The sequence below is a fragment of the Mustelus asterias genome, chromosome 23 (assembly GCF_964213995.1).
Source record: "Mustelus asterias chromosome 23, sMusAst1.hap1.1, whole genome shotgun sequence".
Taxonomy (NCBI): domain Eukaryota; kingdom Metazoa; phylum Chordata; class Chondrichthyes; order Carcharhiniformes; family Triakidae; genus Mustelus; species Mustelus asterias.
Genome location: NC_135823.1, coordinates 11,641,823 through 11,669,436, shown reverse-complemented (window position 1 = coordinate 11,669,436; position 27,614 = coordinate 11,641,823). Strand labels below are relative to the sequence as shown.

General features: G+C 45.0%; 1 protein-coding gene and 1 non-coding gene across 2 annotated transcripts in view; both read left to right on the top strand.

The window, feature by feature from the left end:
• The first annotated feature begins 4,121 nt into the window (after window positions 1–4,121).
• LOC144510913 (uncharacterized) overlaps window positions 4,122–27,614 on the top strand; it is an 81,891-nt gene continuing 58,398 nt past the window's right edge. Inside the window, exons 1-5 of the mRNA XM_078240970.1 lie at window positions 4,122–4,412; window positions 8,836–10,189; window positions 10,853–11,028; window positions 19,758–20,540; window positions 20,936–21,065. Of these exons, the coding sequence (XP_078097096.1) occupies window positions 9,155–10,189; window positions 10,853–11,028; window positions 19,758–20,540; window positions 20,936–21,065 (2,124 nt within the window). The 5' untranslated portion in view covers window positions 4,122–4,412; window positions 8,836–9,154. The remainder of the gene's footprint in view (window positions 4,413–8,835; window positions 10,190–10,852; window positions 11,029–19,757; window positions 20,541–20,935; window positions 21,066–27,614) is intronic.
• Window positions 16,530–16,721, top strand: LOC144510947 (U2 spliceosomal RNA). Its single transcript, XR_013500714.1, has one exon. It is a non-coding gene; the product is annotated as a U2 spliceosomal RNA (small nuclear RNA).

Sequence of the window (27,614 nt, the reverse complement as noted above, 5' to 3'; positions counted from 1 at the left end):
GGAGGACCGAGCGGGAGCGGCTGGTCCTCCAAGCAATCGGAGAGAACGAGGAGCGGGGCGAGGAGCTGAGCATGCGCAGTGTGAGTAATGGCGATGGGGAGACAGTGACTGATGTCCAATCGGTAAGTGGGTGGAACCAAAAGAGAAAATGCTGAAAATCTCAGCTGGTCTGGCAGCATATGTAAAGAGAGAAAAGAGCTGACGTTTCGAGTCCAGATGACCCTTTGTCAAAGCTAAAAGGCATAGAAAGTGGGAGATATTTATACTGTAGGGATATTTATACTGTACTGTACCAAAGATGAGTCATAGCCGCATAAACAAGGGGAAAGGCTGCTAATGGCAGTCCATAGAGAATAGAAGATGTGAGTGGCCAAACGGCAGAGAAGCTAAAATCAGAGGGTAAGCTGTGACAGATGAAGAATCAGGGGGAGATGGGTGGGGGAGGCGAGAGATGGATGGTGGGAGGGGAGCAGCAAAATTGTGAAAAAGGGGGCAAAGGGGGAAAAAGATAAGGAAGGGGATAAAATAGGGGAAAAGCAGGGGTAATAAAGAAAGACAATAAATAAAAGATAGAGAACGGTTAAAAATGAAATGAAATGAAAACAAATGTGTCAAGGTGGCGTAGAGCTAATCATCTGAAGTTGTTGAATTCGATGTTGAGACCAGAAGGTTGTAATGTGCCTAGCCGAAGATGAGATGCTGTTCCTCCAGTTTGCATTGAGCTTCACTGGAACATTGCAGCAGGCCAAGGACAGACATGTGGGCATGGGAGCAGGATTGTGTGTTAAAATGGCAAGCATCAGGAAGGTCAGAGTCCTGATTGCGCACAGACTGAAGGTGCTCAGCAAAGCGATCACCCAGTCTATGTTTGGTCACTCCGATATAGAGGTGACCACATTGGGAGCAGCGAATGCAATAGATCAAATTGAAAGAGGTGCAAGCAAAACGCTGCTTAACCTGGAATTAGTGTTTTGGACCTTGGATGGTAAGCATGGAAGAGGTAAAGGGGCAGGTGTTACACCTTCTGTGATTACATAGATTCTTACTTCCACAGTCATTTGCTTTTTTTCCGGTAAGTGGGTGGAATGATGGCTCAGAGGAAGGTTTTCATAAACCGTAAACCCTGAAAAATAATTCCCGGTTGTCAGTTCTCTAGTTATCAAGTGCAGACTCAGATTTCTCCCAGTTTCAGACCTGGGTTGAGAGCCCCGCAAGTTAAACAAACATATCTCTCAAGTTTTCTTTTCAATTATTCATTCAAGAGATGTGGGTGTGGTTGGCTGGACCAACATTTATTGCCCATCCCAACTACCTGTGAACTGAGTGGCATGCTCTTCAGTTCAGAATCAACAATTGCTGTGCATCTAGAATCACTTGGTCGGCCAAACCAAGTAAGGACAGCAGATTTCCTTCTCTAAAATTAACCAGATGGTTTTTTATAATAATCAGCAATGCTTTCATAGTCGGCAATGGACTTTAAATTCCAGAGTTTATTGAATTAAAATTTCACCATCTACTATAGTGGCATTTGAATCAAGGTCCACATCATAGATCATAGAAACCCTACAGTGCAGGAGGCCATTCGGCCCATCGAGTCTGCACCGACCACAATCCCACCCAGGCCCTACCCCCACATATTTACCCGCTAATCCCTCTAACCTACGCATCTCAGGACTCTAAGGGGCAATTTTTAACCTGGCCAATCAACCTAACCCACACATCTTTGGACTGTAGGAGGAAACCGGAGCACCCGGAGGAAACCCACGCAGACACGAGGAGAATGTGCAAACTCCACACAGACAGTGACCCAAGCCGGGAATCAAACCCAGGTCCCTGGAGCTGTGAAGCAGCAGTGCTAACCACTGTGCTACCATGCTGCCCATCACCCTGTGTCTCTAGATTACTAGCCCAGCAATAATACCACTGTGCCATTACCTCTAAAGTTCCACTCTCCACTAGCCCTTAACCCCACCTTTCTCCCATTTCTCTCCTATCTCCTCTCATGCACTCTGACAGTGTATCTTGAACATGAGACCAGTCTTCGCTTCCTTGATTTGATTCTTACTAAGCTGCTGAAATCCACCTTCCCCATGTCCATTAAATGCGTTTGCTTTGTTTTTTTTCCCCCAGGTTAACATCTGAATTGAATCAGTCATTCTCTATCTTAAACATATTCAAGTTGGGAATGCAGCAATTTGTGGATATTAAGGAAATCAATGGATATGGGAACAGGAATAGGAGATTGTAATTGAGCTGGAAGATCATCTAATGGTGGAGCTATTTCCATGTAAGCATAGCAGATGCAGCAACCCTTTCACCTCCTCCCTCCCCACAGTCCAGGGCTTCAAATACATTTTTCAGGTGACACAATGATTTGCTTGTACATCTTGTAATTTCACAGTGAGCATTCACAGCAAACAAAGTTACCTCCTCGACAAAAAAAGACTAAATCCCGATTCAGTGACTGCTTTGTGGAAAATCAACATTTTTCTGCAAGTTTAATTGTGAGTTTCCAGTCATTTACCAGTATAATTCTACATCTCACTCCCAATTTCCAGCTCTCTGTCCTCAGCCTGCTGATCTGCCTTAATGAAACTCAATGGAAGCTGGAGAAATAGCAGCTCATTTTTGATCAGACACTTTACAAACTTCCAGACTCAACATTAATTTCAACAATCACCAATCAGAAACAACATCCCCTTTCTTTCAAACAATAGGAGCTGCTACATGTTCCGCTGTTCCCATTTGCCACTCCAAGAAATATCTTTTGTTTCTACACTGAAAACTTTTAAAAAATACTTATCTCATTATCACCAATGTCGCTTTGCGCCATCAACCCATTTTTCATTCACTCCAATTCCCAATCATTCACTCCAAATTTACATCCTGTCACAAGACTTTGTTGTATCTTGTCTCTTTTCTCTGACTCTTTAGAGGTTTAATAGTTTACAAACAAATACATTCTTTCGGTTTGGATAAAGGATCTGTCCTTGTTTATAAACGATTAAATCTTTAAATGTTGCCTATTTGGGTGACAGGTCAGTGAACTGAAACATTCACTCTTGTTTCCCTCTCCATGGAAACTGTTTTACCTGCTGAGTGTTTCCAGCATGTCCTGTTTTGGAGGTGGGATTTGCAGCCTCTGCAGTATCTTGTTTTTGGGTCATAGTGGATCAGTTTTCATAGAATAGAATCATAGAATTTTCTCTGACTTATTGTTTCCTTTTTAAAGATGAAGATGGAGCTTTTTAAAAATGAGACAATAACTATCCCCCTGTTTAACATGAAACTAAACTCACTGTTAATTCCTCCTCAGTAGTAAATTTAAACACAAAATTTGCAGTGGGGATTGAAGCAGGGACTTTCTCCTGTAAACTTGTGGTGATAATTAGTGCTCTAGGGAAATGAATGTGAATCCCCCAGCCCCGGATAGAGGGGAACTGACCACCATCTCTAGCTCTAATTCCCAAACAGAAAATGCTGCCAATAATCAGTAAGTTTATTTGGTCGCACAAGCTTTCGGAATGTTCCTCCTTTTTCAGGTGTGAAGAGTTGTGTTCACCAACAGGACATATATAAATACAGACTCAATTTATAAGATAATGGTTGGAATGCAAGTCTTTACAGGACACTTCTGGCAGGAGACAATACACACCTCTTTAACCTGTTCTTAACCCTTTCTCCACTCACATTGTCTGTACCTTTAAGACTTGATTACCTGTAAAGACTTGCATTCCAACCGTTATCTTGCACATTTAGTCTGTATCTATGTATGCCCTGTTTGTGAACACACTCACTCACTCACCTGAAGAAGGAGTAACACTCCGAAAGCTTGTGCTACCAAATAAACCTGTTGGACTTTAACCTGGTGTTGTGAGACTTCTTACTGTGTTTACCCCAGTCCAACGCCGGCATCTCCACATCATAATAATCAGCAAGTCAGCCTGAGTCTGTGGCCGCTCTCACCATTTGAAACCGTCACAACACCCGGCAGATTGACAGCAACTCCGGACCAATGGGAAGAGAAAGGGCGGGACTGGAGGACCAAACGGGAGCCGCTGGTCCTCCAATTAATCGGAGCGAGAGGGGCGGGGCTGGGAACGGAGCATGCGCGGCCTGAGTAATGGCGATGGGGAGACAGTAATCTAATGTCCAGTCAGTAAGTGAATGGAATGGCGGCTCGGAGGGAGCGATGGAACCGACGGGTGGGCTGAGAGGCTTTGTAAATATGTTGTGTAAACCGGAAACCCGGAAAAATTATATACCGATCCACGAATGATCGGAGCGGAGCCGCTCTTTTCCTCTTTGCAGATCCCAGTTAACGGTCTTTGTTCAGTACGGAGCATGCGCCGCCACCTTTGTGAGGGGCAATGTGCGTTGCAACGCATTCGCGAGCCTCATCTTTATTGGGGGTAATGTTCTTCAAATTTTTCTCAATGAAAATATGGAAACAACTTGTCCATCAAACTGCTTCACACTTTGAGTTGTAATGTACAAGTCATTGATCGTAATTAGTATTTATATTGTGCCTTTAAAATAATTAAACTATCAAAAGTTATTTCACAGAAATATTGTAAATTGACATGCAGCCATGTAAGGAGATATTAGGGCAGGTGGTCAAAAGATCACCTGTTTGTTCAAAGAGGTAGGTTTTAAGGAGAATCTTAACAGAGATTACAGAGATACGGATTGTCACAACCGTGGAGGAAATCAAAGGTGAGCATTTTGATATTTTGGTTCTTCTGCAAAGGAAACCTTTGTAGGTCACTGAGCCCAGGGGTGATCAAGACAGGCAGCAGAGTTTTGGATTACCTCACGATTACAGAGAGGTTGAATGTGGCAGGCTGGCCGGAGTGCGTTAGGTTAGTTATGTCTGGAGGTAACAAAGGAATGGATGAAAATTTCAGAGGTAGATGAGCTGAGACTGGAGTGGAGTCGGGCGATGTTACTGAAGTAGAAATTGGCAGTCTTGGGGGTGATGCAGTTATTTGGTTGGAAGCTCATCTTGGGTTTAAATATGACCCCAAGTTTGTGACAGCCTGTGTTTGTCTCAGAGTTACTTGTGGGTGGAGTTTGTAGCGGGGACTGAAGACAATGGCTTCAGTCTTTCCAATATTTAAATAGAGGACGTTTCTTCTCATCCAGTACTGGATGTCAGAATGGTGTGTGACTTGGGCACGAACTTGGAGGTGGTAGTGTTCAAACACAGCTGCTACCATAGTCATTCTAGGGGACTGAGGTTGTGGTTTTTTTGGAAATTCTGTTAATGTTCTGTTTGTATTGTTAATGTATGTAATCTTTCTCCTTCAGTATCTGTCGCTCCCAGCGCACCCCCACCTCCCCCCATCCTCTCTTTCTCTGTTCATCTCCTGGAGGCCAGTTTTTGTGTTTTGGCCCAGACAGGTTCCCTTTCTTGAAGGACATTAGTGAACTATTTGGATTTTTACAATAATCCAGCAGCTTTCATGGTTACTTTTTCCTGGTGCCGGCCCCACAGATTTTCAGATTCATTCTGCTCAATTTCATAACCTGTGTTTTGTGGGGTGTCTCTCAATTCTTTTTTCCTGTTTTATATAATTTCACAGGATATTAGACAGGAAGGAATTCAGTTGGGAAACTGAAAGCAAACATATCAGGATCTGACAGAATCACCTAATTTATCGTGAACTGAAGACTATCAGATTTCAATCATGGAAGTAAAAAATACTTTCCCACTAGGGAAAAACCGTGGAAATGTTGGGACTGTGGGAAGAAATTCAGTTACCCATCCCAGTTGGAAAAACATCAACACATTCACACTGGAGAGAGACCATTTATCTGTTCTACATGTGGGAAGGGATTTACTCAGTTACCCCACCTGCTGAATCATCAATAAATTTACACTGGGGAGAGGCGATTCGCCTGTTCTGAGTGTGGGAAAGGATTCACTCAGTCATCTGACTTGCTGATATACCAGCGAGTTCACACCGGAGTGAGGCCATTCTCCTGCTCGGAGTGTGGGAAGGAATTTACTAATTCATCCAATCTGCACAGGCATGAGCGAGTTCACACTGAGGAGAGACCTTTTAAGTGCCAGGACTGTGGGATGTGTTTTAAAAGTTCAGGACATCTGAGGTGCCATGAACGTCTTCACACTGATGAGAGACCGTTCAGGTGCTCTCACTGTCAGACTGGGTTCAGGCGATCAGCTGACCTCACTGTACACCAGTGAATTCACACTGGGGAGAAACCATTCACCTGCTCCAAGTGTGGGAAGGGTTTCATTCGGTCATCCCACATTGTGAAACACCAGCAGATTTATAAGTTAAAAAATCACATCCAGGATTGAACCATGTTCTTTTTGGTCTGTTTCTGCTGAAGTTAATAAACTCCAGCCCAATTATAAATGTTACTATTCTGGAATAAAGTTATATAAATCAGTTTTTTGCGAAATACAGTGTCTGATCTTTTTTAATATTTCTGATACAAGTTAGTTCCTATTGCAGGGCTCTCTCTCTCCCCTGCCTCCTCCATCCTCACCTCCAATAACAAGTGTGAGGAGCTCATGGAGCTTCTTTGTCACTAAGATTGAGACAACTCCATCAGCTGCCTCTTCTGCTAACCCACTGGGACAAACTGTCTATTGTTCTCTAGTTGCTGTGTGACCTCAGCTTGGTTCGATGGTGTTTTACATGCACCTGCTACTCTGGTCCTTCTAGGTGGACGTTGAGAGCTTGGGAGATTCCGTTGGATTTACGGTCAATTTAATGGTATATAAAATCCCTCTCAGATGTATGGGATTGGGGGTGATCTAGGAAATTGGATCAGGAATTGGCTAGCGGATAGGAAACAGAGGGTGGTGGTTGATAGTAAATATTCATCATGGAGTGCGGTTACAAGTGGTGTACCTCAGGGATCTGTTTTGGGGCCACTGCTGTTTGTAATATTTATTAATGATCTGGATGAGGGTATAGTTGGGTGGATTAGCAAATTTGCTGATGACACCAAAGTCGGTGGTGTGGTAGACAGTGAGGAAGGGTGTCGTAGTTTGCAGGAAGACTTAGACAGGTTGCAAAGTTGGGCCGAGAGGTGGCGGATGGAGTTTAATGCGGAGAAGTGTGAGGTAATTCACTTTGGTAGGAATAACAGATGTGTTGAGTATAGGGCTAACGGGAGGACTTTGAATAGTGTGGAGGAGCAGAGGGATCTAGGTGTATGTGTGCATAGATCCCTGAAAGTTGGGAATCAAGTAGATAAGGTTGTTAAGAAGGCATATGGTGTCTTGGCGTTTATTGGTAGGGGGATTGAATTTAGGAGTCGTAGCGTTATGTTGCAACTGTACACAACTCTGGTGCGGCCGCACTTGGAGTACTGTGTGCAGTTCTGGTCCCCACATTACAGGAAGGATGTGGAGGCTTTGGAGAGGGTGCAGAGGAGGTTTACCAGGATGTTGCCTGGTATGGAGGGGAGATCCTATGAGGAGAGGCTGAGGGATTTGGGATTGTTTTCGCTGGAAAGGCGGCGGCTAAGAGGGGATCTTATTGAAACATATAAGATGATTAGAGGTTTAGATAGGGTGGATAGGGATAGCCTTTTTCCTCTGATGGAGAAATCCAGCACGAGGGGGCATGGCTTTAAATTGAGGGGGGGTAGTTATAGAACCGATGTCAGGGGTAGGTTCTTTACCCAGAGGGTGGTGAGGGATTGGAATGCCCTGCCAGCATCAGTAGTAAATGCGCCTAGTTTGGGGGCGTTTAAGAGATCCGTAGATAGGTTCATGGACGAAAAGAAATTGGTTTAGGTTGGAGGGTCACAGTTTTTTTTTAACTGGTCGGTGCAACATCGTGGGCCGAAGGGCCTGTTCTGCGCTGTAATGTTCTATGTTCTATGTTCTATGTTCTGTCCTTCACCAACTCTCTCTTTCTGCCTGTCACTTGGTCTCTTGTGCAGTTCCAGACTGGCTGGCAGGTTTCCTTCCCTGCACCAGTTGGGTTTTTACAACAATCCAGCAGTTTTCGTGGTCACTTTTTCCTAGTACCGGTCCCACTAATTACCAGATTCATTCAGCTCAATTTCACAACCTGCCTTTGTGTTTTTGTGGATTCTTTCTCACTCCCTTTTTTCTGTTTTAAATCAATTTCAAAAGGTATTAGAAGGGGAGGATTTGCAGTTGGGAAACTGAAATCAAATATTACATCAGGATCTGACAAAGTCACTCAATTTATCATAACTGAATATCATCGGATTTTGAACATGGAAGGAAAAAGCATCGTTCACAGTGAGGAGAAACCGTACATGTGTTCTTTGTGTGGACGAGGATTCAGCCAATCATCTGGCCTGTCAAGACACAAGCACAGTCACAGTGGGGAGATACCGTGGAAATGTGGGGATTGTGGGAAGGGATTCAGAGACCCGTCTGAGCTGAAAATTGAGGGGATCTGGGGAAGGAGGTTGGGGGGGAATTGGAAGGGGAGAGATGTTGGGAGGGATTGATTGGTGGGGGAATTGGGAGGGACTTTGGGTGAGGTAGGAAGGTATAGGGAGGGGTGGGGGGATGAGTGCATCTCTGGCTAGGCTAGTATTCATTATCCATCCCTAATTGCTCTTCTTCCAGCAAAGAAGCTTGAGAAGTGAACCCAGCCAGCACAGAGGAAGGGAGAAAACTTGCAATGAACGAAACAAATGATGGCGATGTTGATGTGTTTGGAATTCTGCACGGGAAATGGGAGTGTGTGTGGACTGGGCATGATTATAGTTTTGGAAAACGAGAGGAAGAACAATTCCATTAAAACTATATTTCCCTGTTCTGAATTTCCAAGCTGCAGTCAGTGTGATTATTTTTGTTTTTTTTTACAGGACTTAGAAATGAAGGATTTGGAGATGCGAAACACAAAATAAACAGCTTGGTTGAATCACTTGATTATTCACAACCTCAAGGTCATCAGCTTTTGAAATAAGAAGGAGGAATGTTCTTCCATTCTGTATCCAAGAAAATATCTGAAACATCAATGTGAGTGGAAAAGCCCTGAGACACATACAGACCCGGGTTCCAGTGCACTGACCGTGGAAAGAGCTTTAACCAGTTACAGTCTGAAACAACATTGAATCATTCACATTGGGAAGAAACTGTACACGTGTCCCATGCGTGGACGAGGCTTCAATTGATCGTCCAAACATGGAGACCCACAAAGAGGTCAGCACCATGGAAAAACCATGGAAATGTGAGGACTGTGGTAAAAGATTCAATTATCCATCCCGGCTGGAATACCATCGGCACAGTCATACTGGGGAGAGGCCGTTCATTTGTTCCATTTGTGGGAAGGGATTTACTCAGAAGACCTCCCTGAGGTTACACCAGAGAATTCACACTGAGGAGAGGCCTTTCAGCTGCACTCACTGTGGGAAGAGGTTCAGGTATTCTTCCACCCTCACTACACACCAGCGAGTTCACACTGGGGAGCGACCATTCACCTGCTCCGTGTGTGAAAAGGGATTCACTCAGTCAGCCAGCCTGCTGAATCACCAGCGAGTTCACACTGGAGAAAAGCCATTCACATGTTCCACGTGTGGGGAGGGATTCACTCGCTCATCCGGCCTTCTGTCACACCAGCAAATTCACACGAAGGAGAAGCCATTCAGCTGCACTTACTGTGGAAAGAGTTTCGGGCAGTCATCCACCCTCGCTGTACACCAACGCACTCACACTGGGGAGAAACCGTTCACCTGTTCCGAGTGTGGGAAGGGATTCTCTCAGTCATTCGACCTGGTGAGACACCAGCGACTTCACACTGGGGAGAGACCGTTCACCTGCTCCGAGTGTGGGAAGGGATTTCCCCGGTTATTCAGCCTCCAGTTACACCAGCGAATTCACACTGAGGAGAATCCATTCAGATGCAGTACATGTGGAAAAAGTTTCAGGCAATCATCTGTGCTCATTGAGCACCAGAGAATCCACACTGAGGAGAAGCCATTCAGCTGCACTACCTGTGGAAAGAGGTTCAGACATTCTTCTGCCCTCACTGTACACCAACGGACTCACACTGGAGAGAAACCGTTCACTTGCTCCGAGTGTGGGAAAGGATTTACTCAATCATTTGACCTGGTGAGGCACCAGCGAATTCACACTGGGGAGAGACCGTTCACCTGCTCCGTGTGTGGGAAAGGATTTGCCCGGCTATCCGGCCTCCAGTCACACTACCGGATTCACATCTAGGAGACTCCATTCAGCTGCACGCCGTGGAAAAAGTTTCAGGCTGTCACCTAAGCTCACTGCACACCAGCAAATTCACACTGAGGAGAGACTGTTCACCTGGTGTGTGTGTGAAAAAGGGATTCTAAGTTCCTTCAAACTGCAGACTCACCAGCGAATGCAGAAGTGACTGTGGGTGTTGATTATTGTTGATTATTGTTGATTATACGCCTGCTGCTAATCACATCCAAGACTTACAGTCTGAGTATATTAGGTTTGTTTCTGCTGATATTAACAACCCTGTAACCGGCTGGAGTTTTAATATTCTGGGGATTCACTTGTCTTTGGGGCTGCTGTGTCCTTTTTTAAAAGTACCATCTGTGATCTTTCCCCTTAATTAAAGAACAGGAACTTGTTCACAATAAATGTCTCAACATTATCAATTCCAAATTGATCTTTGGTGAAAAAGCTACATTTCAGTGTCTGAAAGCTTTCACTGATGAGTATCTCTGATTAGAAAGTGCTGATTAATCGTCACTGTCAATTCTTGCTGTCCTGCACGTTCCTCACGGTGACACCTCCATTATGAATTATATTATCAAGGAATATGTATAGAACAGTGAAATATTTTACAGATACATCAATAAATCATTGCTCAACATGGATATTGATGAAACTTTACAGTTGCTGAGTTCAATCATTTACGACACAGCAGCAGCAACATTTGATAACCTTAGCCTCAGTGGTGGTAAATATAACAAAATGTCTTCTGAAGGCAGCTGGACAAACAGTTGTGGGAAATGGGAATATCAGGTCACAATGACAGATTTAGAAGTGGAAAGATGCGAGAAAGCTCAATTGTAAGATAAACACCAGCAGAGACTGGTTGGGCCGACTGGCCTATCTACACCCTGTCAAATTCTATTCATGGATTCAAATGATCAGATTGAGAGACACGCAAGGACACCATAACAGACAGAAACTCTGGAAATGTGGCGACTGTGGGAAGGGATTTAGTTCCCTATCCCAGCTGGAAACTCATTGGCACAGTCATACTGGAGAGAGGCCATTTGCCTGCTTTGTGTGTGGGAAAGGAATCACTGAATCATCCAGCTCCCAGAAACACCAGCACATTCAGTGAAGAGGAACCATAAGACTACTGTGTATGGGAAGAGCTTCACTCAGTCACCCAGTCTCCAGATAGTCTGTAAGAATTCTGTTCTTTCATTTTGTGTATATGTATATCGTCTGTAGGAGAGTTGTGTTCTTTCACTGTGTGTTAATATAATCTGTAGGAGTTGTGTTAATATAGTCTGTAGGAGTTGTGTTCTTTCACTGTGTTAATATAGTCTGTAGTAGTTGTGTTCTTTCATTGTGTGTTAATACAGTCTGTAGGGTTTGTGTTCTTTCACTGTATTAATGTAGTCTGTAGGAGTTGTGTTAATTCATTTGGTCTTGATCTGTAGGGTACACTACAGGGGCGGCACGGTAGCACAGTGGTTAGCACTGCTGCTTCACAGCTCCAGGGACCTGGGTTCGATTCCCGGCTTGGGTCACTGTCTGTGTGGAGTTTGCACATTCTCCTCATGTCTGCGTGGGTTTCCTCCGGGTGCTCCGGTTTCCTCCCACAGTCCAAAGATGTGCGGGTTAGGTTGATTGGCCATGCTAAAAAAAAAAAATTGCCCTTAGTGTCCTGGGATGCATAGGTTAGAGGGATTAGTGGGTAAATATATGGGGGTAGGGCCTGGGTGGGATTGTGGTCGGTGCAGACTCGATGGGCCGAATGGCCTCTTTCTGTACTGTAGGGATTCTATGACTTCTATTCTATGACTACATAGAGCTAAAGTCATGTCTTGAACAAGCCTGTCTGAGTTTTGAACAGTGAATTTAAAGTTAATTAGTGTCACATGTAGGCTTACATTAACACTGCAATGAAGTTACTGTGAAAATCCCCCAGTTGCCACACTCCGGGTGCGTTGAGGGAGAAATTAGCATGGCTATTGCACCTAACCAGCATGTCTTTGGACTGTGGGAAGAAACCGGAGCACCCGGAGGAAACCCACACAGACGCAGGGAGAATGTGCAGACTCTACACAGACAGTGACCCAAGCCGGGAATCGAACTCGGGTCCCTGATGCTGTGAGGAAGCAGTGCTAAGCACTGTGCCACCTTCATCATGCTGAGATAGTGGGAAAGCAGGAGTTATATGAAATAACAAAAGAATCAGTGAGCTCTCGAAGCAGGTGGGTGCTGTTTATATGAACACACCTCTAATTGGACAAGAAGCACATGATTGTGTCATGAAATGTCCACGGACAGTTCTTATTGGGAGCCTCAGGGGAGACGGCTGGGGGAGGTTTCGAGCATAAGAAAAGTCCTCATGGCGTTTGGTGTATTGGAGAAAAGAACAATGAAAAGAAAAAAAAGAGAAAGAAGTAAGAAAGCTGGAAACTCTGCAAGAAAACCAGGAGCTGCGAGAAAAGAAGTAAACTCTGCTGTCCTGATATCACATGGGAAGTGTGGAGCTCATGTTCTTCTGTGAATCACTGCCTGAATTTTACCTTTAGTCTCAGTTTGTTCTGTCTTCCTCTTAATAAAGCTGCTCCATAACTGAACTTTTATTTTCATATTTGATCCTGTTGCAAGGGCTTCAATCCTGACAACCCAGGTGTTCACGCCCAGGGAGATGGTATCCATCCACTCCAAAGATGGGAAATGGTTCATATGTTCATCCAGCCTTACCAATCTTCAAGTACTTCACTCTGCTCAAAGCCTTTTTAAGTGTTCTCAATGTGTGAAGAGTTTATAAAGCTCTAAACATCAGCACATTCACAGCGGAGATAAACTATTCACCTGCATTGAGTGTTGGAAAAGATACACTATCAATTGAACCTATTGGCACAGCAGCCAGTTCACAACTGACTTGATTGGTTGGACCCTCTTATCCTGGCCACAGGGATGAGCCTGAACCAATTATTCATCACCTCAGTGTCAAGTTCACCCTGAGCTGATTTTCTGACCCATATTCATTGCATCACCAAGGGCGTCTACTTCCACCTCTGTGACAGCTCCAGGCTCTTCTGGTTCAGCCAATTTGCTGCTGTGACCCCTATTCCTGCCTTTTCTCCCTTCAGCCCTAATTATTCCAAATCTCCCCGAGCTTTCTTCTCATACTCAATCTGCTATAAATTCATAACACTGCGACCTGCATTCTAATTCATAGTCAAAAATATTGGAAAATCTCAGCTGGTCTGACAGCATAGAACATAGAACATAGAACAGTACAGCACAGAACAGGCCCTTCGGCCCACGATGTTGTGCCGAGCTTTATCTGAAACCAAGATCAAGCTATCCCACTCCCTATCATCCTGGTGTGCTCCATGTGCCTATCCAATAACCGCTTAAATGTTTCTAAAGTGTCTGACTCCACTATCACTGCAGGCAGTCCATTCCACACCCCAACCACTCTCTGCGTAAAGAACCTACCTCTGATATCCGTCCTGTATCTCCCACCACGAACCCTATAGTTATGCCCCCTTGTAATACCTCCATCCACCCGAGGAAATAGTCTTTGAACGTTCACTCTATCTATCCCCTTCATCATTTTATACACCTCTATTAAGTCTCCCCTCAGCCTCCTCCGCTCCAGAGAGAACAGCCCTAGCTCCCTCAACCTTTCCTCATATGACCTACCCTCCAAACCAGGCAGCATCCTGGTAAATCTCCTCTGCACTCTTTCCAGCGCTTCCATCTGTGGAAAGAGAATAGAGCCAACGTTTCGAGTCTGCATGATCGTTCATCAGAACTTCATCAGTATTTTGCTTTATCCTAATTCAGCCCCAGTCACACATTACCCTTGTACTCATCAATGTTCCTTGGTTTCAAATCTGGCAATGCATTGATTTTACAATTTTGAGATGTAAATTCAAATCCTGCCATGGGCTCACCCCTCCCTATCTCTATAAACACCTCCAGTCCAACAACCATCCAAGATCTTTCTGCTCCTCCAATTCTGGTCTCTGACACATCCCCGATTTTTATCACTCCAGATATACATTCAGCTATCTGGCTGTAGGGCATTGGATACCCTCCCTAACCACCTCCACTCCCTACCTCTCTCCTTTCAGAGGCTCCACAAAATCCTCCTCTTTGATCCAGTGTTTGGTTAAATGTCCGAATATCTCCTGTTGTGTCTTGGTGTTGAAATTTGTGTGAAACACTCCACATAGTTTCAATATGCTAAAGATGATTGATAAATACAAGTTATTACAACTGTTAAATGCCATCCAGGAGTTTATTGCTGCTCTGTTTACCTGGACTGAAGTTTAAAATTCTACGTTTATGTCATAAATCAGCTTTGTTTTATACTTGCTGTGATAGTTTTTATCCTTTAATAAGAGGAGACTAATCCTGTTACAAATTATTCAGTTTGTTTTCATTTTCTCCATTCTCCAGATTATTTCAATCCTCAAGCCTTTCTTTACCAGTCACAGCTCTCCAAAGCTGACCCTGGGTGTCCTTTCTCATTGCACTGTGTTTATTCTCTCTAATAATCCCTGCTGTCTGTGCTAAATGTTGTCAATGATGAAGATGAACAACATGGGGTGGCACAGTGGTTAGCACTGCTGCCTAATAGTGCCAGGGACCCAGGTTCCATCCTGGGTTGGGTCACTGTCTGTGAGGAGTTTGCACGTTCTCCCCGTGTCTGCGTGGGTTTCCCCCAGATGCTGCGGTTTCCTTTCACAGTCCAAAGATGTGTAGGTTTGGTTGATTGGCCATACTAAGTTGACCCTAGTTTCAGGGGGATTAGCAGAGTAAATATTTGGGGTTGCCGGGCTAGGGTGGGATTGTTGTCAATGCAGGCTCGATAGACCGAATGGCCTCTTTCTGTATTGTGGGCAACGCATGATCCATAGAACCTGGAGCTCTTGTACCCAGCATTTCTATCTGTAGAGCATGCCCCCTCATCAGGAGGGGGCAATCAGCCTTCAGGAGAACAGTGACCACGACACCACACAACCCTGCCACAGCAACCTCTGCAAGATGTGCCAGATCATCGACATGGATGCCATCATCTCACGTGAGAACACCATCCACCAGGTACACGGTACATACTCTTGCAACTCGGCCAATGTTGTCGACCTGATACGCTGCAGGAAAGGATGTCCCAAGGCATGGTACATTAGCGAGACCATGCAGACGCTACAACAACGGATGAATGAACACCGCTCGACAATCACCAGGCAAGAGTATTCTCTTCCTGTTGGGGAACACTTCAGCGGTCACAGGCATTCGGCCTCTGATCTTCGGGTAAGCGTTCTCCAAGGCAGCCTTCACGACACACGACAACGCAGAGTCGCTGAGCAGAAACTGATAGCCAAGTTCCGCACACATGAGGACGGCCTCAACCAGGATCTTGGATTCATGTCACACTATCTGTAACCCCCACAACTTGCCTGGGCTTGCAAAATCTCACTAACTGTCCTGTCTGGAGATAATACACATCTCTTTAACCTGTGCTTAACGCTCTCTCCACTCACATTGTCTGTACCTTTAAGACTTGATTACCTGTAAAGGCTCGCATTCCAACCATTATTTTGTAAATTGAGTTTGTGTCTTTATATGCCCTGTTTGTGAACTGAAATCCCACTCACCTGATGAAGGAGCAGCGCTCCGAAAACTAGTGGCTTTTGCTACCAAATAAACCTGTTGTCCTTTCACCTGGTGTGAGACTTCTTACTGTGTTTATCCCAGTCCAACGCCGGCATCTCCACATAATGACCCTCAACACGTCACAGAGGACCGTGCGCATGTGCCCTTCCTCCCTGTGTTTAGGGCATGCGCGGTACCGCCCAGTGATTTGCACATGCGTCGTGCAGGTGATGGCGAAGGGGTTTGTTTGTTTCTTTCTGCAGCGGGTAAGTTTACTAGGTGTCGGAAAGGGAGCGATGGAGGCAATGGGCGAGTGGGGAAGCTTCACAAACACCCTGTTTGGTCCCCAATTCCTGAATATGGAGCCAGCGGCCCTGCGTTGTTCCTGAGCGGGACCCTCAGCTGCGGGTCTTCTCCCGATCAGAGATCCGAGTTAACGGCCGCTATGGTTAGAGGAGTAACATCATGGTTAGAGCAGGCAGAGTGCGGCAGGGCGCATGCGCAGGCAGCCGAGCCCGTGGAGCCAATCAGGGAGAGTAGGGTAGACCAGCCGCCCGTTCTCAGAGCTCCAGCCCCGCCCAGGGGAGTACATGAGTGATAAGAGTTTGCTGTGAAATCAAAGCATTGTTCTCAAACAGAAACTACAATAACTCCTGTTCATATAGTGCTTTAACATCAGAAAGCATGTCAGTGAACCTGAACACACCCCATTCCTTCTCGGCCTTTTGGCTAAGATCAAGTGTAGTATTGACATGCTGTGCTTGGTTGAAGTCATTAGGTTACATTTCAGCTTCATTTGAAGCAATTTTTAAAAGCGGCATCTCGGCCTTTTGGCTAAGATGCAAATGAGATCAAGCCTTGGAGGAGGTGCAATGCCTACTCCAATCAGTTTGGATCATGTAGATCAAGCCCAGGACAGGAGGTGAGAGCCCTGTCTTGTCAGCTTGGATCGAGAATGTCTCAACTTGTTGAGACTCTGAATTGGACTTGACTTGATTGAATTGGAATAAAAATACAAAATGTATAAAACAAAACCTGACACCCAGACACATAATGAGATACGTGTGATGACACATCATGTGTGGATCCACAAGAGTTGGGGGAGATCCAAAACGAATAGCCATGGATGTTAGGGAAATAACTAGTGATGTCTTGAGGAGTGTACATATTGCAGAGAAGGTGGTGCTGGAAGTCTTAAAGTGCATTAAGGTAGATAAATCACACCTGATGAAGTGTATCCCAGGGTGTTGTGTTGTGGGAGGCAAGGGAAGAAATTGCAGGTTCCCTGGCAGAGATATGAATCAGCGACAGCCACATGTGAGGTGCCTGAAGATTGGAGGGTGGCAAATGTTGTGCCTTTGCTTAAAAAGGGCTGCTGGGAATTACGGACCAGTGAGCCTATCATCTGCAGCGGGTAAGTTGTTAGGTATTCTGAGAGACAGGTTCTAAAGGCATTTAGAGAGGCAAGGACTGATTAGGGACAGTCAGCATGGCTTTGTGAGTGGAAAATCATGTCTCACGAATTGGAGTTTTTTGAAGGGGTAACCAAGAAGGTAGATGAGGGCAGTGCAGTCAACATTGTCTGCATGGAATTTAGCAAGGCCTTTGACCGGGTACCACATGGTAGGTTGTTGCATAATGTTAAATCTCACGGGATCCAGGGTGAGGTAGCCAAATGGATGCAAAATTGGCTTGATGAGAGAAGACAGAGGGTGGTTGTAGAGGGTTGTTTTTCAAACTGGAGACCTGTGACCAGCAGTGTGCCTCAGGGATCGATGCTGGGTGCACTGTTATTTGTCATTTATGTTCATGATTTGGATGAGAATTTAGGAGGCATGGTTAGTAAATTTGCAGATGACACCAAGATTGGTGGCAGAGTGAACAGTGAAGAAAGTTATCTAGGATTGCAACGGGATCTTGATCAATTGGGCCAGTGGGCCGATGAATGGCAGATGGCGTTTAATTTAGTTAAATGCAAGGTGATGCATTTTGGTAGACCGAACCAGAGCAAGACTTACTCAGTTAATGGTAGGGCATTGGAGAGAGTTATAGAACAAAGAGATCTCGGGTACAAGTTCATAGCTCCTTGAAAGTGGAGTCACAGGTGGGCAGAGTGTGAAGAAAGCATTCGGCATGGGGAGTGGGATAGCTTGATCTTGGTTTCAGATAAAGCTCGGCACAACATCGTGGGCCGAAGGGCCTGTTCTGTGCTGTACTGTTCTATGTTCTATGCATGGTTTTATTGGTCAGAACAATGAATACAGGAGTTGGGACGTCCTGTTGAATTGTACAAGACATGGTAAGGCCACACTTGGAATACTGTGCACAGTTCTGGCCACCCTATTATAGAATGGATATTAAACTAGAAATGGTGCAGAAAAGATTTACTGGGATGGTACTGGGACTTAATAGTTTGAGTTATATGAGAGGCTGGATAGACTGGGACTTTTTTTCCCTGGAGCGCAGGAGGCATAGGAGTGATCTTATAGAGCTCTATAAAATAATGAGGGGCATCGATAAGGTAGATAGTCAACAAATTTTCCCAAAGATAGGGGAGTATAAAACTCGAGGGCATATGTTTAACGTGAGAGGGGAGAAATACAAAAAGGTCCAGGGGGCAATTTTTTCACACAGAGGGTGGTGAGTGTCTGGAACAAGCTACCAGAGGTCATAGTAGAGGCTGGTACAACTTTGTCTTTGAAAAAGCATTTAGACAGTTACATGGGTAAGATTGATATCGAGGGATATGAGCCAAACACGGGCAATTAGGACTATCTTCATGGTTAAAACTGGGCGGCATGAACAAGTTGGACCGAAGGGCCTGTTTCCATGCTGTAAACCTCTATGACTTTATGAGATATTAGGACTGGTGACCAAAAACTGGGGGAAATAGCTAGGTTCTGAGGAGAGTCTTAAGGGTGGAAAGTGAGGTGGAGGGAGGAAGGGAAGTCCAGAGCTTGGAGCCATAGAAACTGAAGACATGGCCGTCAGTGGTGGAGCAATTGTAACACGGTATTTGCAAAAAGCCAGAATGAGAACAGTGCAAATACCTCAGAATTTCTTGGCAGAAGAATAGAAATTGCTGGAAAAACTCAGCAGCGCTGACACCATCTGTGGAGAGAGGATAGAGCCAATGTTTCGAGTCTGGATGACCCTTTGTCGGAGCTTAGGGTTGAGTTTTTCCAGCATTTTCTGTTTTTGTTTTAGATTCCAGCATCCATAGTATTTTGCTTTTATCTCAGAGAATGTTGTGGCTGGAGAAAATTTGAAAGTTGGGAAAAACAAGGATGAGGATTATAAATCTGTACTCAGAGCTACTACACCTCAGGAAGCACGGTGGTGATAGGAGAACAAGATTTTTTACGAGTGAAGACGAGACAGAAAACCTTGGACCAATAAAACAGCCCAAAGATGTGTAGGTTAGGTAGATTGGCCACAGTAAATTGCACATTAGTCAGGGGGATTGGCAGTACAAATGTAGGGGTATGGGGATAGAGCATGGGTGGGATTGTTGTTGGTGTGGGCTTGATGGGTAGAATGGCCTCCTTCTACACTGTAGGGATTCTATGATTAAAATGCTCGATAAATCCAGCAGGTCTGACAGCATCTGTGGTGAGAAAGAGAGCTAACGTTTCAAATCTAAATGCTCTTTCTACATATTCTGCTGAGCTAATCCAGCATTTTCTGTTTTTATCTCAGATTTCCAGCATCTGCAGTATTTTGCTTTTACATTTACCTGGGAAAAGATTTCAAACATCAGTATGACTGGAAAAGCACCAAGATTCTCACACACAACCAAGTGAGAGTGTTCCAGTGCACTGACTGTGGAAAGAGCTTTAACCAGTTACACAAACTAAAGAAAAAATCACACCATTCACAGCGGGAAGAAACTGTACTTGCGTTGTATGTGTGGGCAAGGCTCCATCTGATCACCTAACCTGGAGCAAAACAAGGACACGGGCACTATGGAGAAACCCTGGAAATGTGCTGAGTGTGGGAAGGGATTCAAATTCCCTTCCCAGTTGGAAACCCACCGACGCATTCACACTGGAGAGAAACCGTGGAAATGTGGAGACTGTGGGAAAGGATTCAATTACCCTTCCAGACTGGAAACTCATCGATGCAGTCACACTGGGGAGATGCCGTTCACCTGCTCTGTGTGTGGGAAGGGATTCAGTCAATCTTCCAACCTGCTGACACACAAACTTATTCACACTGAGGAGAGACCTTTCATCTGCACTGACTGCGGAAAGAGGTTCAGACAGTCATCCAACCTCACGGCACACCAACGTGTTCACACTGGGGAGAAACCATTCACCTGTTCTGTGTGTGGGAAGGGATTCATTCAGTCAGCTACATTGCTGACACACCAGCGAGTTCACACTGAGGAGAGGCCATTCACCTGCACGGACTGTGGAAAGAGGTTTAGGCATTCAGGGCACCTCATTGTACACCAACGAATTCACACTGGAGAGAGACCATTCACCTGCTCCAAGTGTGGGAAGGGATTCACTGATTCATCTGGCCTTCTGACACACCAGCGAGTTCACACTAGAGAGAAGCCCTTCATTTGCACTGAGTGTGGGAAGGGATTTGCTCACTCATCCAATCTGGTGACACACCAGCGAGTTCATACTGGGGAAAGGCCAATCATCTGCATTGTGTGTGGAGAGGGATTCACTCAGTCATCCCAACTGCTGAGACACAAACAAATTCACAAGTGACTGTCAAGGATGAATTTTGCTGTCATTGTTGCTGTTAATCACATCCAGGACTGAACTATGTTAATTCTGAAAGTTGGGATTTGTTGCTGCTGACATCAATAATCCCTGTAACAGGGCTGAAGTTTAATATCCCGGATCTGTAGCTGATTGTGTTCTCAGGGCTGTAGTGTCCCGAAAGAGCCGCTGTCTGTGATCTTTCCCCATAATTCAGAAACTCTCATCAGAAATTAGTTTACAGTGAGATTCTGAACTTTAACTTCAATCCTAAATTGATCTTTGGTAAGAACTCTACAATTCAGTGTCTGAGACATTCCACTAATTAACATCTCCAATTAGAAAGTACTGATTAATCCTCGCTGACAATTCTTACTGACTTTCCCATTACACACAGCGACACCTCCATTATCCACCAGAAAGAAAGGGAATGGGATTTGTTGGCGAATCGAGAGTTCCCAAATGTTACCCCTGCTGCCTGGTACAGAATTCTCCTCAGCGCAGGAACGGAGACAAGTTCAATCCAAGTAACGGACTGTACTGTATGAAAACTTCAGAAATTTATGCAATATTATAAAAATTGTTCACTCTCGCTCTGTATTGTGAAGAAAGCTTCCATAGCAGCTTGCGGGCTGACAAACACAGGACAGGCCTGTTATCTCTGTCAAGGACATGTCTCTACTACAGGCCCTGAAATAAGGTATTTCTAACCCTGATACGATTGGATCTCATGACCCATATGTAACCCAACTTTCTGTGTAAAGGTTAAAACAGGCTCTTGAGAGCAAAGTGATATTGAAGTGATCTATACTGGCTTCAGTCCAACACCCACATTCTAGATCACACCAGTTAACCGTTCAGAGGTGACTGCTGCCACCAGCTGCAGAGACCAGCACTCACTATGCGTCATCCGTCCATTTGTCCTCCGGGATCAGTAAACCATTCTCACATGCCACGGGTCGTGTGTTTTTCTTGTCTATTTAGCTTCCACCTCATATTTAAACTGTTGATTCTCAATATTTATATTCTCAATATTCTGATTATTTCATCCAGTCCCCATCTGATGATGTCATGAAGGCTATCCAATCGCAGTGAAGCCTTAGTGGTGAAAACAGTTTTGTTTGAGATGGCAGCAAGTCCATTACTGAGAGATCAGCAAAGGAAACTAATGGGAAAGACAGCGAGGCTGCACATGGACATCAGCAATAGTGTTAAGTCAATGAAGATACACAATTGTTACACCATCTGGTGGCTATTATGCAATACATCTCCTAGGATATTGGAGCAGTGATGAACTAAGTCAGGGGAATATTGGAGACAGAGTCACAGCCGCATTAAATTCTTTCTTGATTGGGACCACCATCAATATGGTGGGGGGGGACTAAAATCATCAAAAATTCCAAGAGGAAATCTGAGGCTGCAATTATCAGGGATACTGTTCTGAAATTTACACTCACCAATCAAGGCTGATCACTCAGGCTGGCAATAGACTGTCCAATGTTACAATGTTGTTGTTGCCTCTGTCCCAGACATTCATAGAATCCCTCCAGTGCAGAGGAGGCCATTCAGCCCATTGAGTCTGCATCGACCACAATCCTAACTAGCCCCTATCTCTTTAACCCCACGTATTTACCCTGCTAGTCCCACTGACACTAAGGGGCAATTTAGCATGGCTAATCAGCCTAACCTGAACATCTTTGGACTGTGGGAGAAAACCAGGAGCACCTGGAAGAAACCCACGCAGACATGAGGAGAACGTGCAAGCTTCACACAGATAGTGACCCAAGCCGGGGATTGAACCCAGGTCCCTGGTTCTGTGAAGCAGCAGTGCTAACCACTGTGCCACCATGCTGTTCCATATAGAGTTAGATTTCAGAGAAAGAGATGGAATGGGATTGACAAAATCGCTTGCAGTTCCTGGAGGGTAAGCCTTACTATACTTTCTGAACAATTGTGACCATTATAGGCACCAAATCTTCACCACAATATTAGTCAGATTGGTTGCTGCTATCCACAGAATAGGACAGGACATATCCCCATATGTGTCTGTTCATGTATGCAGGTGTGAGTCTGCTTTGGGGATGTCTATGTTTTACATAAGAACATAAGAAATAGGAGCAGGAGTAGGCCATCTAGCCCCTCGAGCCTGCCCCGCCATTCAATAAGATCATGGCTGATCTGACGTGGATCAGTACCACTTACCCGCCTGATCCCCATAACCCTTAATTCCCTTACCGATCAGGAATCCATCCATCCGCACTTTAAACATATTCAGCGAGGTAGCCTCCACCACCTCAGTGGGCAGAGAATTCCAGAGATTCACCACCCTCTGGGAGAAGAAGTTCCTCCTCAACTCTGTCTTAAACCGACCCCCCTTTATTTTGAGGCTGTGTCCTCTAGTTTTAACTTCCTTACTAAGTGGAAAGAATCTCTCCGCCTCCACCCTATCCAGCCCTCGCATTATCTTATAAGTCTCCATAAGATCCCCCCTCATCCTTCTAAACTCCAACGAGTACAAACCCAATCTCCTCAGCCTCTCCTCATAATCCAAACCCCTCATCTCTGGTATCAACCTGGTGAACCTTCTCTGCACTCCCTCCAATGCCAATATATCCTTCCTCATATAAGGGGACCAATACTGCACACAGTATTCCAGCTGCGGCCTCACCAATGCCCTGTACAGGTGCATCAAGACATCCCTGCTTTTATATTCTATCCCCCTCGCAATATAGGCCAACATCCCATTTGCCTTCTTGATCACCTATTGTACCTGCAGACTGGGCTCTTGCGTCTCATGCACAAGGACCCCCAGGTTCTGTGGTTCTGTGTAATGGTCTGTTTGGAGTATATATCTGTACATATGTATCTGCGTAGTTGTCTCTGTGGTGTATGTTCGAGATAGTTAAGGTGAGTGAGATTGTACGTATGGGAGTGTGTGTGTGTGTGTGAGAGAGAGTGAGTTTTTATCTTCGTGTGTCTGCGTGTGTGGATATCTTTGTGTGGTTGTCTCTGTGTGGTTGTGTGTATGAGAGAGAGATAGAGAATTTATGCGTGTGTTTGTATGTAAGTGTGTATGAGAGAGTGAGTTCGAACGTGTGGATATTTATGTTTATGGGTACCTGTGTGTGGGTGTCTGTATGTGCTGCTTCCCATTACCTGTAACACAATCCTTCCGCCCTCTGAGGAGACAATGGGACTGCTGACAATCCCATCGAGTGAAGTGAATGGAGCTGTTTGGAGATTCTTCATCCAGGGTGAAACCACAGGCAGACTGTGTGCTGTGTAAAACCTGACATGTACACAACCAGGCCCCATCTCTCCTGGAACTATATGGAGTTTCTGCTGCTTTCTCGATCCCTTCATTTGCTCTCCCTTTACCCCTGCCCAATTCACAAATTCTTTTCTAAATCATCCTTAAACATTCCTATGGCCTCCACTTTAAACACTTCCATCGGTCTGGTACCAACAGATAGCGAACCTTTCAGAATTCCTTTCCTACTTCTCTTAATTTCTAACGAAGTTAAATCTGGTATCAGTCTCAAGGCCCACTTTGGTTTCTGGTCCTTTTCTTGCTCATTCGAGAAACTATTAAAATACTAATTGTCTTCAATGTCGAGTTTGAATTTAAGTTTGTTTGTTTGTATGAGGTGAAACATTCACAATTCAATGCCAGGCTGACTGTCGACAGATCCGGACCAATAGACCAAAGATGTGCGGGTTAGGTTGATTGGCCATGCTAAATTGATCCTAGTGTCAGGGGATTAGCAGGGTAAATATGTGGGGTTACGGAAATAGGGCCTGGGTTGGATTGTGGTCGGTGAAGACTCGATGGGCTGGATAGCCTCCTTCTGCACTGCACATAGGGATTCTATGTTTCTATATATAGTGAAAGGGGGGGTGAAGCTGGAGGGCCAAGCCAGAGAGACTGGTCTGCCAACCAACCGAAGTGAAGGAAGGACTGGGTTGGAGCACTGAGATGGAGCGGCTGGTCTTCCAACCAATCGGAGTGAATGAGGGGTGGGGCTGATCCCAGATCCCCCTCATTGGCTGAAAGTCTGCCTCATTGTGGAAGCTGATTGGTGTAAAAGTCCAGGGGAAAAGTGGCCCTTTGTGTTTGTGTCTTTAACCAGATGAAAGGCTGTAGGTGTGGAGCAAATGGATTGTTACTGCAATGGATGCGTTCTAGACAGATGGGGATTCTGAGAGGGAATAACACAGTGTAGCAGAAAAGGAAATAAGAGTGCATGTTGTGTAGATGGATTGTCACAAAAGTGCTGGAGAGCAGGAGGCTTGTTGAGGAAGTTAACTTGGGGCAGCGTGGAGAGAAAGTTGGGTAGGAAACAATTGATTTTTAAATTCATGGGATGTAGGGGCCACGTCTGGTCCAACACTTACACCCATCCCAAATTATCCTTGAACTGAGTGACTTGCTCGGCCATTTCAGAGGGCAGTTAAGAGTCAACTACATTGCTGTGGCTCTGGAGTCACAGGTAGACCAGACCAGCTAAGGATGGCAGATTTCCTTCCCTGTAGGACATTCGTGAGAAGTTTAACAACACCAGGTTAAAGTCCAACAGGTTTATTTGGTAGCAAAAGCCACACAAGCTTTCGGAGCTCTAAGCCCCTTCTTCAGGTAAGTGGGAATTCTGTTCACAAACAGAGCATATAAAGACACAAACTCAATTTACATGAATAATGGTTGGAATGCGAATACTTACAACTAATCAAGTCTTTAAGAAACAAAACAATGTGAGTGGAGAGAGCATCAAGACAGGCGAAAAAGATGTGTATTGTCTCCAGACAAGACAGCCAGTGAAACTCTGCAGGTCTAGGCAACACTTTCACCTGGTGGTGTTAAACTTCTTACTGTGTTTACCCCAGTCCAATGCCGGCATCTCCACATCAGGACATTAGTGAACCAGATGGGGTTTTCCAAATATTGACAGTGTTCATCGTGAAATCCGTAATTCAAGATTTTCAATGCCATGGTTGAATTCAAACAAGTGTCCCCAGAGCATTACCTTGGCTGTTGGGATTACCAGTCCAATGATAAAACCATTCCCCCACCGCCTCCCCAATAGTAGTGATGAATGATTGTTTTTGAGACTGGAAGATGTAAATAGTATCTAAAGAGAGAGAACCATTAACAATATCAGGCAACATGGGGAAGCTGGGTGATCAGTGTCTCCAAGGGACAGTGTTGGGACCATTGCTCTTCACAATAAAGTGAGTGAATTAATAAATAAAAAACAGATCCAATGTCTCTGAAAAATCTTCCACAACATGAGAGGGGGGCATTAAATTACAACGAGGGACGGGGCAGGAATCTCAGAGCACAAATACAGCAAACATTAAATCAGTTAGCGAGGGACTGGGGGAGGGATCTCACAGTACAAATACATCAAACATTAATATTAGTGTACAGGTTAGCGAGAGTAGAATGAAAAGCTAACAAGGAATGTGGTTTCAGTTCTAGAACTGTAGATTTGATAAGTAGGGAGGTTATGTTAAACCTGTCCTGAACCTTGGTTAGAATCACACTGAGAGAATTGTGTGCAGTTTTGGTCACCATATAAACAGAAATCTGTGTCGATATATATGAGGTAAGGATTGACACCTGGGTCAATATCCTCTGGTAAAACAAGGCTGAGGGGAGTCATAATCCATCTCTTTAACATGTTGAAATGTTCTGATGGAGTGGATTCAGAGAGAATGTTTCCTCTTGTAAGGAAGAGCTAGAACTGGAGCCCATCAACATCAGAAAGTCACCAAGAAATCCAATCAGGAATTCAGGTGAAATGCAGAGATGTTCTGGTGAACTTTGATGGTATCTGGGGTGGGTGGGTCAGTCTGCCAATTGGACGGTGAACCTTTCATCAACCTCCCTACCCCAACACAGTCTCTAGGACCCTGCAGCTCCCTCTCACAGTGAGACCCCTCCCACTTAGACTCATGGCATTGTGAGGTCATGACAGAATCTCTGCGTTGCCGTGGTTTCCATAAATATTTACAATTCTTTGGAATCTCTCAAAATGGTCAAATATTCTCTGATGTGAAGATGGATCAGTCTCTGATCTTCAATCAGACTTCAGCTACAAGATTAGTCATACATGAGATGCTCTATGAAGGTTGGTGGTGTGGAGTCTGGTCTGGGGAGCCCTCAACCTCTCATTCACCCCACTGTCATCCCTGTCCTTTCTCTTCTCTACTCTCTTCATCCTCAATCAGCTACTAGCCCAGAATCCAAACCATTTCTCTGCCCATCACCCTGGCTACCATCCCACCGTCCCCTCAAAACCAGAGAATTTCTCGCTTTATAACTCATCCAATCAGTAAGACACCTCATCACCCCCATAAACTGAGACTCTCCATCAGCCCCAAGACATGAGACTCTGCAGCAACTCCCACGAACTGTGAGAATCCTCATCGCCTCGAAATGGTGGGACCTCACCCTCAGCTCCAAACTGCAGGGCTCCTCACTCACCCCAACCGATGGGACAGCTGATCATCCCAACATCCCTTAGTAATGACCTTCTGACAGTGCAGCACTCGCTCAGCACTGATCCTCTGACAGTGCGGCACTCCCTCAGTACTGATTTGATTTGATTTATTATTGTCTCATGTATTAACATGCAGTGAAAAGTATTATTTCTTGCACGCCATACAGACAAAGCATACCATTCATAGAGAAGGAAATGAGAGAGTGCAGAATGTAGTGTTACAGTCATAGCTCGAGTGTAGAGAAAGATCAACTTAATGCAAGGTAAGATCATTCAAAAATCTGACAGCAGCAGGGAAGAAGCTGTTCTTGAATCGGTTGATTCGTGACGTCAGACTTTTGTATCTTTTTCCCGACGGAAGAAGGTGGAAGAGAGAATGTCCGGGATGCATGGGGTCCTTAATTATGCTGGCTGCTTTGCCGAGGCAGCGGGAATTGTAGACTGAGTCAATGGATGGGAGGTTGGTTTACGTGATGGATTGGGCGACATTCACAACCTTTTGTAGTTTCTTGCAGTCTTCGGCAGAGCAGGAGCCATACCAAGCTGTGATACAACCAGAAAGAACACTTTCTATGG